This window comes from Apodemus sylvaticus, chromosome X, assembly GCF_947179515.1.
Source record: "Apodemus sylvaticus chromosome X, mApoSyl1.1, whole genome shotgun sequence".
Lineage (NCBI taxonomy): Eukaryota > Metazoa > Chordata > Mammalia > Rodentia > Muridae > Apodemus > Apodemus sylvaticus.
The window spans coordinates 150444895-150460673 of NC_067495.1; the positions used below are offsets into that span (position 1 = coordinate 150444895).

Below are 15779 nucleotides of genomic sequence, written 5' to 3' on the forward strand. Positions count from 1 at the left end.
ATTTTGCCTTTTTTTAAGATTTATTTTTACTTATGTGTTTGAGTGTTTGTGTCTGTGTATAAGTGCCCTTGAAGGCCACAAGAGATTCTCAGATCTTCTCAAACTGGAATTCCTGGTAACTATAAGCTACCAGATAGTTGTAGTGGTAGGAACTAAACTCCGGTCTTACAAAGAGTAGCAAGTACTCTTAACCACTGAGCAATCTCTCTACTCAATGACTGGGAATTAAATGAGAATAGGGTCCAGAGTGTGGCTCAGTAATAGAGTATATGCTTTGCATGTCTGAGGCCTAGAGTTTAGTTTCCAGGACTTCAAAAAATAAGATAAACACAGAGATACAGATAGAAAGAAAATAAAAATGAAGGATTTGGATAGGGGAAGGAGTGCAAGTCAATGCCAAAGGGTATTAGTGTCAATGTGTTTACAAGCTTGTGCAAATCAAATGTAGGTTTTTACTGTACTTGAAGACTGGGAGTCTGAGTTCTTTCTGATGATTCCATTTCAAAGAAGTAGCACTCAGGTTTTGGAGACAGGGTTAGTATCAAAGGAAATACATGGGCTTTGAAGTGATAGAGGAAGGAATCATGGCAAAGGTTAGGTCTATGTCAAGTGTCAGTTCCTTTAACAGCTCTGAGCATTTGCAAGTAGGAACTAGGAAGGGGCTTGGTACATTACATAAATGAGATCTTAAGCTGTTAGAAGGAATGCTAGAGCTAGAGAGATGGCTCACAGGTTGGGAGCACTGACTGTTCTTCCAGATGGTCCTGAGTTCAATTCCCAGCAACCACATGGTGGCTCACAACTGTCTGTAAATGGGATCTGATGCCCTCTTCTGGGGTGTCTGAAGACAGCTACAGTGTACACATATGTATAAAATAAGTAAACAAATCTTTAAAAAGAAGGCATACTAAAGTTTGGTTAACCTTAAAGTTTGTCTGAGTGGAGCATGGCACTCAGGACAGCTTATAATAGTTGGTTTCTTTTCTTCCATCAAATGGGTTTTAAAGCAAAACTCTGGTCACCAGCCTTATTGGCAAGTACCTTTATCTGATGAGCCTTCTTGATGGTTCAGCTCTCAGTATTTAAAAAATTACAGTCTCATCCCAGCACTTGGGAGGCAGAGGCAGGTGGATTTCTGAGTTCGAGGCCAACCTGGTCTACAAAGTGAGTTCCAGGATAGCCAGGGCTACATAGAGAAACCCTGTCTCGGAAAAAAACCAAAAAAAAAAAAAAAAAAAAAAAAAAAAAAAAAAAAAATTACAGTCTCCTCTCTTATTCTAAAACTTCTCACCTGTTGTATATATGGATATATGGACTAGGTGTTTATTTTTGTTGCTGTCTTTGAGTCTAGCCTCCTTTTACAGAGTCTCAAAGAGCCTGAGAAAGGTTCACTACCACCCGAGAGTCAAGGTCGGTGGCTGGAGGAAGACAAATAGCCATTGGGCTAATGAGGCTTCAAAGTACCAAGGTTTATAGGTGTTGAGAGGCAGGAGAAGTCCTTGATACATAAGCTGCTTGAAGACTGTCTCAGGTCTTGGAGGTGCCAAAAGTGGGAAGCATTGGAGAAAGTAGTACTGATAGGAAATGACTTTTTTTTCTTGTAGCAGATGGCTGAGGACAAGGCCTCTGTGAAAGCTCAGGTGACATCATTGCTTGGGGAACTCCAGGAGAGCCAGAGTCGTTTGGAGGCTGCCACCAAGGAACGGCAAACTTTAGAGGGAAGGTGAGTGGGGAGAGGAAGCTAGTCCAGGAGGCCCCTTCCAGGGTTTTTAATGAGTCAAATGTAGGAGCCCCTAGGAATTCCTCTCTGAAAGGAAGGATTGACAATCTTTTTAAATTCCCTGGGACCCTCAGGGCTGCCTTGTGAAAAGCCTGGTATGGTATTCAGGAATCTAGTTCTAGCTGTTGCTGGAAAGTGTCTCTCTGACTTCTTTACTGGGTGCTTAGTTAGGGTTTCTGTTGCTGTGGAAAGACAGTATGACAATGATAACTTTTATAAGGAAAACTTTTCATTGTAGCTGGCTTACATCCAGATGTTTAGTCCATTATTGTCATGGTGGCAAGCATGATGGTAAGCAGAGAGACATGATGCTGGAGAGGTATCTGAGAGTTCTTTATCAGGATTGGCAAGCAGCAGGGAAAGAGAGAGTAAACCAGTGGGTCTGGCTTGAGCATCTGAAACTTCAAAGTCCATCCCTAGTGATCCACTTTTTTTTTTTTAACAATGCCACACCTACTCCAATAAGGCCATTTATCCTAATCCTTTTAAGTAATGCCACTTTCTAGAAGCCTATGGGGGCCATTTTCATTCAAAACATCATACTAGGATTTAGTTTATTCTTAGGAAGCATTGCAGGGCCCCTAAGACCACACTCAAGAGCTCACTATCCAGACTGATAGGCAGTGGGATTCTACCAAGGAAGAAAGTCCTAGGTGAAGAAGACTGGATACATTTCATAGCAACCCCGTGAAAAGCACAGAGCCCTCACGAACTACTTCTCATTAGAGATCATGAGCTCCATATTTCTGTTGGGAGTTGTTCATGTTGGTATCCTCTGCCAGGCATGCACATTTCTGACTTCTGGCAGAAAAGTGAGTTTGGATGACTTTGTCAACTAATGGTCTTGGAACTGTCACTCGCTCTTTTGCCAAGGGGTTGCCACGTGAGATCATTGAGTTACAGGCATGGGCACGCACTGTTGTGCCTCTCTCATACTGCCTTGCTGCTGTCTTCTGGATAGTGAAGCTAACAGGGTAACCCCGGCCTTCTCAGTACACTAGGTAGTCATTGTGTTTGTGGAGTAGTGGGTTGACACTCCTGTCCTGGGGGAGGGAGGAGAGTTTGACTTGGGCTCAGAGAGCACTGGTGGTGAGTTGGTCGGGGAAGGGCAGTGTGAGAAAAGGTCAAAGGGGAGCAAGCCCAGTAGTCCATATCTGCTTTGGCAAAGTTGGGGTGATCTGCCCTCAAAGACCCATGGAGATGCCTTTGTATTGAGCACACAAGGAGGTACCAGGGTGATGAGGCTAATACAGGAACTAGAGTTTAAGGGAAACTGTGGGGTACTGTAGGCCAGGATCAGAAGATATGGGGGGATATGAGTGATGGAAGTAAGACAACATAAGCTTTTACAGTGAGGGTATAGAGGGAGAGATGAATTCTCTGTTGAGACTATTGATGCTATATGTTATCCCATGAAGCTCTACAACCTAGGTATGGAATTTGAGCCTCTAATGAGAGTGCCTGGGACTCAAACTAAATTGTGAGTTGCACAGTAGTTCCTGGATATTCTTGAACTCAGTGCTAATGAGCTCACAGCTCCCTCAGGGTGTTCTTTTTTTGTTTCATGTCAGGATTCGAGCAGTTAGTGAGCAGGTCAGACAGCTGGAGAGTGAGCGGGAGGTACTACAGCAGCAGCACAGTGTCCAGGTGGACCAACTGCGCATGCAGAACCAGAGTGTGGAGGCTGCCTTGCGAATGGAGCGACAAGCTGCTTCAGAGGAGAAGTAAGTGGCTTGGAGGGTTGGTACCAAGAGATCTCAGAGCACCCATGGTGCTTTCTGCCTTTTAGGGAGTCCTGATAGGGACTGGTTGTGTATAAAAGGGCTTATTTTTCTCTCTTTGCCTTGCTAATGACAGAGTCAACTATTATATGTAAACAAGAACATTTTCTACCCATATTCATGTTTACTTTGTGTCCTACATAGGTTCTTTTCATCACAGTTAAAATATGCTCTTGGTATAAAGAAAACAAGGAGCCATGGTGGCTTCAAGCTGGCCCTAAAGACTCCTTATCTGGCCTCACAATGCCTATACAGGCTGTTAACTTCCTATTGGTATCTGGTTCAGCATCCTTTTGAGTTTTCTTTAATTTAGAACAATCTCCCTGCCTCTACATTTATTTTCTTTTTGGTGCTAGAGATGGAGTGTGGGGCCTCAAACATACTAGGTAAAAGTTCTACTCCTGAGTTGTACCCCAGCCCTATTAGAAACATTCCAAGATGTTGGCTTTAAGGAAAAATGTGAACTATGTAGCAGTCAAATTATTTGCAGTGAATCCTTGCAGTCAGCAAAGCTTGCCTTAGAGTTGATAGCTTCAGGAGCCCAGATGTAATCCAAGAAGCCCACATTTCAGGTCTTTTATGGGACAAGAAAGAAGAAGGTAAAGCTGTCTTAGGCAAGTTGTGACTCTGTTGGGGCAAAGCAGTTTCTCCAGTGACAGCTCCTTTTGCACAGGCGGAAGCTGGCTCAATTGCAGGCAGCCTATCACCAGCTCTTCCAAGACTATGACAGCCACATTAAAAGCAGCAAGGTGAGTGGAGAACATAAGCTAGTAAGTATGACTTCCCTGGGCTGTTCAGGGAAAGGTTTTTCCCTTCTTCCCCAGCGTACCTGAAGGGGAACAGTGTGACCTTTGAGAAATAGCACATCTAGCTTTTGGAAGGGACTCTTAAGTTGCCTGACATCTTTAGTGGGGCTGTAGCTATGACAGTTTTTGGATGACCACAAGGAGATGGGACATATCCACAGGACATCTGTAGGGTATCTGGGTCTAGGACCTTCAAATACTGTCTGGCAGGGATGCTGTTCTGCATGGCCATTTTTTCATGCTTAGAGTCAGGAAGTCCACAAGCAATTCTTTTTTTCTAAAAACATTTTTATATTTATATTTATGTAAAAAGTATTTTGCCTGCATATATGTATGTGCACAATGTGTGTGCTTCAAACATGTGCAAGATAGAAAAGAATGATGGATCTCCTGGAACTGGAGTTAAGAATGGTTGTGAGATGCCTGTGACTGAATCTGGATCCTCTCCAAGAACAAGAAGCGTTCTTAACTGCTGAGCCATCCTTCCAGCTTTTCTTTACTTCCCCCAGAAACATTTCTGAGGTGACTCCAATCTCTTTTTGAATTTATCTTTATCAGGTCTAGTGATTACTTTGTATGTGTGTCTACCCACAAACATATATGGAGGTTAGAGGACATCATTGGTGTTATTCCTTAGGAGCTATACATGACCAGCTCTTTTTCTTACATAGATTCTGGGGCTTTAATTCAGGTCCTCACAAGTACTTTTCTGACTGAACTATCTCCCTAGTCTATTTTTCAGTAGAGCCTAGGCAAACCTTGAACTCTTAGGTGGCTGAGACTTGAACTCCTGATCCTTTTGCTTCCATCTTCCATGTGCTGAGATTACAGTTATGTGCTACAATGACCAGCATTCTGGTGGTCACAATTTTTTTCCACAATAAAGTTTATTAATTGTTTTCCTCTTTCTCATAAATAGAATGGATTGTCGATGATTCTTTACAACTTATTACTCATATAAAGAAACTTTAACAAGGTTGCCAAAAACCCACATATTGGTGTTGGGCGTGGTAGCACATGCCTTTAATTCTAGCACTCTGGAGTCAGATCTTGCTGTGGAGTGGGAAGTCTCAGGGAGGATGGCTGGCTAGCTAGGAATTCTCTGAAGGGAATGATGTAGAGTATGAGTCAGTACCTTATTCATCCTTAGAGTTCCTATCGGTCCTAAGACCTATGCACATCCTAAGGACCTCAGCATTTCTTCTGTACTGTAGGGCCACCACAGGATGCAATATTCTCCCTGCACACATAGTCATTGGCCCCAAAACCCAAAGGACTGGCTTTGTTCCAGCTTTTCCTACTTAGTCTCAAAACAATGTCCAGTCAGGTAGGTAGCTTGGCCCCACTGTGGGTCAAGAGACTCTGTCAGCCCCCTTTGTCCTTCTCTAGGGCATTCAGCTGGAAGATCTGAGGCAACAGCTCCGGCAAGCTGAGGAGGCCCTGGTAGCCAAACAGGAATTGATTGATAAGCTGAAAGAGGAGGCTGAGCAGCACAAGATTGTGATGGAGACTGTGCCAGTCTTGAAGGCCCAGGTGAGGGCTCTGTTCCAGCCTGCCTACCACATGAATGATCTTCCCATCCAGGCAGTGGGGTTTGGTGTACCTTTTTACATCATTTTGTAGTGGCCTCTCTTTTCTTGAGCCCTTTGCATTGTTCCTTGACTTCTTGGTGCTCTTGGGATCATAGGCTTTCATATCTGTTTCTGATGTACTATCATGAGTCCTAGGGGACAGGACAGGGCTCTGTTCCTCTGGGCATGGCATAGAATGCTTGATGGGAAGCTTATGGATGGTGGGTGAACACCTCTGTTCTATTTGCTAGGCGGATATCTACAAGGCTGACTTCCAAGCTGAGAGGCATGCCCGGGAGAAGCTGGTGGAGAGGAAGGAGCTTTTGCAGGAGCAGCTGGAGCAGCTGCAGCGCGAGTTCAACAAGCTGAAAGTTGGCTGCCATGAGTCAGCCAGGTGGGCCTCTAAGAATGCAGCCAGGAGCACAGCCATAGACAGAGAAGGTGTATACTAGGCAGCAACCAATAGTAACTGCAGGAGATTGATGGCTCTTAGCATTGGTGTTGAGTTCCCTGTGCCTCCTACTGCTCCCTTGTGTTCTGTCCTTCCAACAATGACCTTCCCATTGGTCCAGCTAGAAACCTAACAGAAATGCATGAATTGAGATGTATCTAAGACTGGAGGTTTCATAGCTTTCATAGTGTCTTAGTTTGGTTTCTGTTGCTATGATAAAGACCATGACTTATAGCAACTGGGGAGGAAAGGGTTTATTTTAACTTATAGTTTATAATCCATCACAGAGGGAAGTCAGGGCAGGCACCTGGAGGCAGAAAGTGAAGCATAGTTAAAAGGGGAATAATGCTTTCTGGTTTGCCCAGCTTGCTTTCTTATACAACCTAGGCCCACCTGCCTAGGGGTGGCACCACTTACCATAGGTTGGGCCATCCCACAACAATTATTAATAAAAAAAAATGCCTTACAAACTTGCCTACAAGCCAATCTGTTGTAGACAGTTCCTTAATTGAGATCTTTTTCCAGTTTGTGTGAAGCTGACAAGCCAGCCAACACAATTAACCCATGTCAGCTTGACATAATCTTTCCTTTTTTGTTTGTCCTCCAATTCATTTCAATATCACAATATAAAATATAAATTTAAAAGTGTCACAGTCTTTAAAACATTCCATAGCTCTTTTTTTTTTAATATTCCATCACTCTTAAAAAAAATGTTTCTTAGCTGGGCGTGGTGGCGCATGCCTGTAATCCCAGCACTTGGGAGGCAGAGGCAGGTGGATTTCTGAGTTCGAGGCCAGCCTGGTCTACAGAGTGAGTTCCAGGACAGCCAGGACTACACAGAGAAACCCTGTCTCGAAAAAATGTTTCTTTAAAAGTGTAGAGTCACATCTGGGCTCCTATAAAATAATGTTATATATTTTCTTAATTCAAGAGTCATAATCCTGGATATAAACCTTTATGAAATAAACCCAGGGTTTATTTCAGCCTCCAACTGGGTTTATTTCATAAAGGAGGGAAGTCAGGACAGGAACTATGGGCACAGTCATAATCAAACCAAATCAAATCAAAACCAAAATCCAACAATGTGAAAAAATTCAGTGCTCGTTGTTTGGTGCCACTCATGATCCTCTGAGCTACAAAGGTCTTGGGCAGCTATACTTCTCTGGCTCTGCCATTCACAGGACACATAGCTCATCTTAAAAGCTCAGCCTGGTTCTGCTCCACAGCTGCTGCTCTCCTTGGTGGTTGTCCCATGGTACTGGCATCCAGTATGCTGGTGTTTCCACTGAAACTGAGGATGCACTTTCACCAATAGCTTTTCCTGACCCCTGAAATAGTGCCAAGCCCTTTCTTTAGCTGCTTTCCATGATCCCTTCATATTACTTGGCCCCCCTCTTATGTGTGCTGACCCTGAGGAGATACTCTCTAGATTCTAAGATTTCACCTCAGTGATGCTGTTCTCTTCTTAATCACAGCTAATTTCTCAGCTTCAGTTTAACTAGCATCAATTGTAGCAAAGGTTTTATTTTAGTTCTGCTGATCTCTTGTTCATCACACCTGATTCTTCAGCCCCAGCTGACTAGAACTACAGATTCTTAATTCAAAATACCACACAAATGACCCTGATAAAATCTTTGCTTCCCCCTGAAACTTCATTTGCTTTGGTATCAGCATTATTATTTTCCTTGGCTCCCACAGAACAGGCTGTTACACTGTAACCACTTGATGGCACTTCCAGCCCAAAGTTCCAAAGTCCTTCTATATTTTTTCACATAACAACATGTTCAGGTCTCAGCAATTCTGCAAGAATCTGGTACCACTGTCTGTCTTAGCTTGGTTGCTATTGCTGTGATAGACACCATGACCTAAAGCAACTTGGGGAGGAAAGAGTTTATTTCAGCTTACAGTTGTAGTTAATAATGGAGGGAAGTCAGGACAGAAACTTGAGGCAGGAATTGAAGTAAAAACCATGGAAGAACTACTTTTTGGCTTGTTCTCCATGGCTTGCTTTCTTTTATAACCTAGGTAATTGCTCAAGGGATGGCATTGTCTCTAGGGAACTAGGTCCTCTCACATCAATGAAGAAAATATCCCAAAGGCTTGCCTTATAGGCCAGTCTAATGGGGATTTTTACTCAATTGAGGTTCCCTTTGATCAGATGACTCCAGCTTTTGTCAAATTGACAAATAACAATAAAAAACCTAATCAGGGCAAATATATCTATCTAAAATCTCAAAATCTGACTTTATTTGGTTTAGTATCTTTGTATATGTAACTAGTTAACATAAGGTTACATTAGGTTAATTAATTGACTGTGGTACTTACAGAAACACCAAATTAAGATAACAGAAGGCAGCCACAAGAAGGCCCAGGCAGATTCTGAGATTCAACTACAAGCCAAGAAATGCCAAGCACTCTGTAAACCACTACCAGCTAGGGCGAGGGCATGGTAATTATGCCCAGTCCTCTGACACCTAGTCATCTGTATCATGCACATTTTTGTTATTTTAAGTTACTAGGTATGTGGTAGTTTGTAACAAGGTTCTGAGGAACTAATATAGGGGAACCCAGGGAGTAATTCCTAGTAAGTACAAAGTTTCCTTTGGGAGATGATGTAAATAATCTAAAATTATACTTATGATTGGACATGATGAATAGAGTAAAACCATCTAACAATACAGTTTAAATTGGTGAATTGTATAGTACATGAATTATATCTAAACGAAGGTATTTATTCATAAAAACCCCTACAAGCGTTGATTGAATGCTTTCTGTTTTCAAAAGGATTGAGGATATGAGGAAGCGGCACGTAGAGACTTCCCAGCCCCCTTTACTCCCTGCTCCAGGTGAGTGAACAAATGGTAGATGGTGGAAGGAGATGGTTAGGGAGGGCAGAATGTTGTGCTGAGGGGAAGCATGTGTTGGCTTCTATGCTGCTCTGCTTTGGGGAGTTCTTGTTGACCATTCCTGTCAGTAGCCTATACCAGCTCAAAAATGTGCTGGTGGAGGTGGCTCCCAGCTATGTAGTCAAATATGGTGGTATCAGTAAGTCTCAGCACCTTGTTAGCTTCCCTTTCCATTTGAGGCCTACCTAGGCTGTGCATGAAGTATTTACAGAGTTCATAATACTCCTGTGTTCTTTTTTCTCAGCTCACCACTCCTTTCATTTGGCCTTGTCCAACCAGCGAAGGAGTGCTCCTGAAGAACCTCCTGACTTCTGTTGTCCCAAGTGCCAGTATCAGGCTCCAGATATGGACACTCTACAGATACATGTCATGGAGTGCATAGAATAGGAACAGCAGATGCAAGGCCACCTGTAATACTATGTCCTAATCTGTGCAACTTGTGCTTTCCTGTTTCACCTGCATAGTTCGTAATCCAGGGCTTGATGTCAAAGAGCTGGCCCTTTAGCCTTTTGTTCCCCCATTAGGGTAGGTAGTCCCATTCATGGCTGTTTTATTTTCCTTTTTTTTCTGTGTGCCTGATCCCACTTTGCCTCTGGTGGCTTCTTCCCTCTTCTCCCATTTTCCTGGGGAGTCTAGAATGGAGGCCAGGGGCTTTCAGGGAGCATCACTTCTCCAAGCAGGGCTAGACACAGCTTTTCATCTCTCCAGCTGGTGCCTTTCTTGCCAGTGGGGAACTGCAGGCTCTCCTCCCAGGGCATTGTGGCACTTGGGTCTATAACATGTGTTACCTCTTGTAGACATGTGGAAAGTATTCTAATATTTTGTTACTGTAAGTAATGGTGCAGTGAAAGTACTTGTACACTGATCTATCCTTAAGGACAGATGCTTAGATGTGAAATTGGATCCTTACCATGGAGGAGGTAGACAGACCTTTGGATTTCTGCCATCTGCTAGACATGCTGTTCTTTACTAAAGAGTTTACTGAAGTGTCTTTTTTGGGGGGATGTGAGCCCTTTTTAATTCCTCTGATGTAACTTGTATTTTCATAATTCTACCCATTTTTCTGTTAGGTCATTGCCATTTGTTCTTGGGCTTTGGAGAGCTCTTTGATTATCAGTCAGGTTAGTTTTGACTATAACAGAAAGTGAATATCTTGTTCCACTTTGATTGTGTTACTGTTTGGGGGCTTAGAAGTGGTTATATACTCCTATTTACCCATTCTTTACTCCTATTTTTTGGGCTTTGGAATTATGACTGCTTTGCAAACAGAAAGGTATTTCACATACATGCTTTTCTTTATCTAGCCACAGTGTGCTCTTGCTTTTTCCAAGCACTTTGTTGCCTTCTGTGAATGGTGGTGGCTATAGTTCATCACACTCCTGGAGTTTGTGATCACATGTTCTCCATCAGCTAAAATGACCTAGGGAACCATTTAGCAGTGACTGAAAGATTACAGAAAAGGTAACACTTCACTTGTTTTTCAAGGTTCTAGACATTTTGTGGGACCTTACAGTCATTGGTGTTAGACTTGCAGTTCTTGTAAAGGAAAGGAAGTTGTAGTTGAGAAAGCAGTAAATATGCCTTGCTCATTCCTCAGGTCTCAAATCTTTCCTGCCCTCCTGTAAGCTTTCATAGTTCTTAGTGGGATCTGTGAATCCATCCCTGGGCTTTTATTCATGTGGTTTCTTTCCCATTAAGAGTGAGAAGGCTAAGTAGAATTCAGATTTTAAAAAAGGATTTAAAAAGCAATCCTGAGCTGGGGGCTTCCTCAGAATTTTCAGGGACTGTGGAGCAAGTTTTCCATTTCCTAATTCCCAAGTAACTATCAGATGTTTGGGAAAATGTTAAAGAAGAAACAAGTTCTTTGCTTATGTGTTTTCATTTAAATACCTATCCTATAATTTTCCTTTAGGAATACTATTGGTTTAGCTTGAGTCCAGTTTTGTGGTGGTATATATGACATTCCTATAGCTGCTTTAAAAATTCTCCTAGACTTGAAAGAGTAAGAATAATAAAAAAAAATCACTCTTTCCTGTCTGGAAGCCAAATGTTAAGTTTTTTTTTTCTGGAGGCTTTGAGAATCAGTTCTAGGCATTCTCTTAACTTTCAGTGGTTTCTGTCAGTCCTTGTTTCGTGCTTTGTAGACCCACCACTCCAGTTTCTGGTTCTAGGGCCTTGTGGTCTCTTCCTCTCTTCTGTCTCATAAGGAAACCAAATTGTGCATGTGGGGGTCTTTTTGGTTAGATTAAGGAGGATCTCCAGTTCAAGACCCTTTTCCCAAATAAAGTCATGTTCTCACATTCTAGGGATTTGGGCTTACATAACCCAGAGTAGGGACATCATCAGAACCTGAGTAAATGTAGCCCAAAGGCAGGGTCTATAAGCCTTGTAATTCTGCTAGAGAGACCTGGTCTCTAGGGTGATGACCAGTAGACTTCAGAGTTTGGAGGCAGTCAGACCCTTGTCAGTGCTCAATGCTGTTAGTAGGGTCAGTGGGAATGATTGGGAAAGGCAGGTTGTCTGTAGTAGGAGAGAGCTGTTGGGCTGCCTGCTGCAGTGGCTGCATGAGCTTCATGCTTCTTAGATAAACAGGTGAATAGGTGCATTTCTGACCAGTACTTTATCCTAAAAGGGTCTCAGAAATCAGGTGTGACCCAGGTTACACAGTAGGACCATCTGGAAGCTTGAAAACATTCTGGCTTGGGCTTCATGGACTGGTCAAGACAAATCTGAGGGTGGCTCTAGGCAATGATTGGGACCGAGTATCCTAGAAGGTGGGAGCTCTTGCCACCAACTTACCCTGCAGTGTGGTGTATGTTTAACCATACATCAAAGATTTGAGATTCTACCATCTTTTTGACATGAGACATGCTCTTTTCTTTTCCAGAATTACTTTAGCTAGAACTGGAAAAAGTGGTTGTCCCATCCCCCCCAGGAATTAGTCTACTCGATTTTATGTGGCCTCTGGCAGACAACTTCTAGATCCATATAACTAGAAGCATGTCCTTTCCAGAAGACCTGTTACTGTTATATATGCTCTCTTCCTGTTGGCCCATGCCCAAGAGAAAAGTAGAGAGCCAGTAAGACTGTACAATGTACTTCACCTACTATAGTAATAAATGATAAGGCAGATTGTAAATAGGGATGTCAAAATAGGAACAATTTTAGCCCTTTGTGTGATACCCTCAGGCAAGGTGAGGCTTACCTTACAGTGTTTCCCTTTTCAAGGTGGGAGTTTGGTGAGATGGAACAAGCACTTTGAAAGCATCCTCAGCCCTCTTTACCTGACAGCAGCTTGGTCCTCACAGTGACTGCTTCATTGGAGTGGCTGTCATGGCACCATCTGTTATCACCAATGGCTGTGATGAAATAAGATACAACATATCTGACGACACAGACCTGCATGGCTATTGTCTTGAACGTTTTATTACATGAACATTCTCTGTAGGATGGTATAAAAAGGCCAGAGGATTAAATTTTGTATAAAATATGAAATAAAGAAGTAAGACCTTCAAGCATGCACTCTGTCCTCACTTGGTGGATCTAGGGGTATGATTGCCAGTAACAAAGGTTTTCTTTGCTATTTCTGTCTCTTTAATTCCCTTGCATTACGTAGGAAGTAGCTGTTAGACTCTGAGGTTTCCTCTGCCTATGGCTGAGGAAAGCTCATTGTTGACACAACAAAGTGGTGGAAGGGGCCAAATCAACTAATTTGGGGCTTGAATTTCCTGTGGTTGCAGCAACAAAGTACCACACATTAGGGTGATTAGGCAACAGAGATTTCCTGTCTCCCTGTACTGGATGGCAGGGATCTGAGTAGTGGGTTCCTCATTAGAGATAACCCAATCTCCCACTGTATGGCAGGTTTCAGAAATTCTTAGTTCTCTCTAGTTGGATCTTCATCTCTGCCTCTGCCACTTTTGGCACATGGCCATCTTGTGTGTTTCCTTTTTATAAGCACAGCAGTGTCACACACATTTGGAAACTTGGAAGCATTTTTTTTTCAGTATCTAGTGACAGTGATGGAAAGAGCTGATTTGCAGAGATGGTCAGAGCAGCATGAGGATCTTTGGTATGGAGCTGCGGCCAACATCATGGATATGGAAGAGAGAGGGACAGGCATCTAGCGATTGCTGGGCTTTTCGTTTCATGCCTGGGTACCTGGGCAATCTGTCTACCATTGGGAGGACTAGGGAATTGGGGAAGTCAGAGTTGTGAGAAAAGCTGTTCGATGTTCAGTTCTGATCTAGTTGTGAGGGAAGCTGCTTGAGGTTCAATTCTGATCGATGTGCTGGGTCTCTTCATCTTGCCTTGACTGTTCGGTGCAGTTTTGAATTGAGACTGCAGGCTCTTTTTTTTGATCCATTGCTTACTGGCAATGAGTGTGATCCACTTTGTTTAATGCTTCCACTGATCTTCTGTTGCTTGAGACCTAAACTCCATCTTCAACCTTGTGTTAATCTAATGTCAACTTCTCTAAAAGCCTAGCCATTCTACACTGGCCTGTTTTTCCAATTTCCTCAAACCACTTAGCACTTCTGTTTCTTAAGGCCTTTGCTTCTGTTGTCTCCTTTGCTGAGAAAGTTCTGTTCCCTAATCTGTACAGTTGTCTTCTTTCTGTTATTCATCTAAGTGTAAACAAAAGTTCTTCATCCTAAATCATATTAACTTGTTTTAACTCACATTAAAACCACTGACCTTCAGTCTCTACTCCATGCTTTGTCTCCATATTTCCTCCTATGAGTATTTTGTTCACCCTTCTAAGAAGTACTGAAGCATCCACATTTTGGTCTTCCTTCTTCGGCTTCATAAGGTCTGTAAATTGACTCTTGGGTAACTTTTGGACTAATATCCACTTATTAGTGAGTACAAACTGTGTTTGTTTTTTTGTGCGACTGGACCACCAACTAAAGAGTACACATGGAGCGACCCATGGCTCTGGCCGCATATGTAGTAGAGGATGGACTTGCTGGACATCAGTGGGAGGAGAGGCCCTTGGGCTTGAGTGTGTTCCATGCCCCAGTGTAGGGGAAAGCCAGTGTGGGAGGATGGGAGTGGGCAGGTGGTGGAACACCCTCATAGAGGCAGGGGAGGGGGTACAGGGTTTCTGAAGGGGAGATCTGGAAAGGGGAAAACATTTGAAGTGTAAATAAAGAAAATATCCAATCCAAAAAAAAAAAAGAATTAAAAAAAAAAAACAAATAAAAATAACCACTGACCTTTTCTATTGGTTTTTTTCTTTCCTCCCACTAGAGGGAGACAGAAACCTTGTCAATTTAGTTTAGTCATATACCCTAGACAGGCCCTCAGCACAGGGATACTCTGCCTTTACTAATGGCTGGGCTTGTCTAAGACAACATCAGGATTCCCCTGCGAATATTTTCAAGGCCATCATTTGTCACCATAATTGGTGACTTATAGAGGTTATTATATTAATGTACTAGAAATTATAGTACAGAAATCTTATTTTTAGAACTATAGCAACTATAGCATTTTTTGTGGTGCTGGAGATAGAACCCAGAATCTTACACATGCTAAGCATTCATACCACCACTGAACTACAATTCTAGGTTATCAGCTTCTCACTTTTATTTTCCTACCCCTGACTTTGACAGGGTTCCACTTTGTAGCCCTGCCTAGCTTGGAACTTATTATGTAATCCAAGATGGCATTGAATTTACAACCATCTTCTTGGCTCAGCCTCTCCAGTGCTAGGTTTACAAATATGTCTGACTAGCTTTTGTTTTTTCATTTTGTTCAGAATTTGAATGAGTGTCTTGGTGTCTTGGTTTCAGATATGAAAAACAGAATTTGGAAGAAAATCAGTTGGACCAGTCTGTGGTAGAGCATGCTCTCAAAGTTGAAGCAAGATGTTAATGAGTTCCAAGCTAGCTTAGGCTTCATAGCAAGATCCTGTCTCATAAAACAAAAAGTTAACTGGTGATTCCTGGGGATGAGAGGGGCTACTATTATGAATCATAATGTAAATATCTGACATGCAGGATATCTGATATGTGACCCCAAAAGGGTTGCAACCCATAGGTAAAAAAAAATCAAAATGACTGCCAGCTGAAACAAAAGGCACATAACAATAGCAACTGTCATTGCTATTGTGCCAGAATTACTTCAGTATTTCTGAAGGTATCTTGAAGGGAAGAATTTAGCTGAGAAGCAGCAATATACTTAGCAAATGATAGAACATTTCTGATAGTTTAGCAAGGTAAGATCTTGGATTTGTTATTAAAAAAATACTTAACTGTAAATTATTTTTAATTATATATATGTATACATATCTTATATGGACTATGCACAAAATAACAAATCCAAGGCTAGTTAGATGTCTCAGTGGGTAAAAAAAATACCTGCCACCAAGCCAGAGAACCTGAGTTCCTGGTTTAGGACCCATATGGTGGAATAAGGTACGTAGGTACAGGTGTTTGCAGATGCTAGAGGATCTGACTGCCTGCAGTTGGAGCTACAGAGA

The 15779-nt window shown here is 42.4% G+C and overlaps 1 protein-coding gene across 10 annotated transcripts in view; it reads left to right on the plus strand.

The window, feature by feature from the left end:
• Positions 1–11360, plus strand: part of Ikbkg (inhibitor of nuclear factor kappa B kinase regulatory subunit gamma) — a 52271-nt gene extending 40911 nt beyond the window's left edge. For 7 of the 10 annotated variants that reach the window (XM_052171901.1, XM_052171902.1, XM_052171900.1 and 4 more), the window contains 7 exons: positions 1605–1723; positions 3352–3504; positions 4235–4310; positions 5757–5900; positions 6190–6332; positions 9174–9235; positions 9540–11360. In XM_052171901.1, the coding sequence (XP_052027861.1) occupies positions 1605–1723; positions 3352–3504; positions 4235–4310; positions 5757–5900; positions 6190–6332; positions 9174–9235; positions 9540–9682 (840 nt within the window). In that variant the 3' untranslated portion in view covers positions 9683–11360. The remainder of the gene's footprint in view (positions 1–1604; positions 1724–3351; positions 3505–4234; positions 4311–5756; positions 5901–6189; positions 6333–9173; positions 9236–9539) is intronic. The other 3 variants (XM_052171906.1, XM_052171907.1, XM_052171909.1) reach the window with 1 other exon arrangement.
• The last annotated feature ends 4419 nt before the right edge of the window (positions 11361–15779 follow it).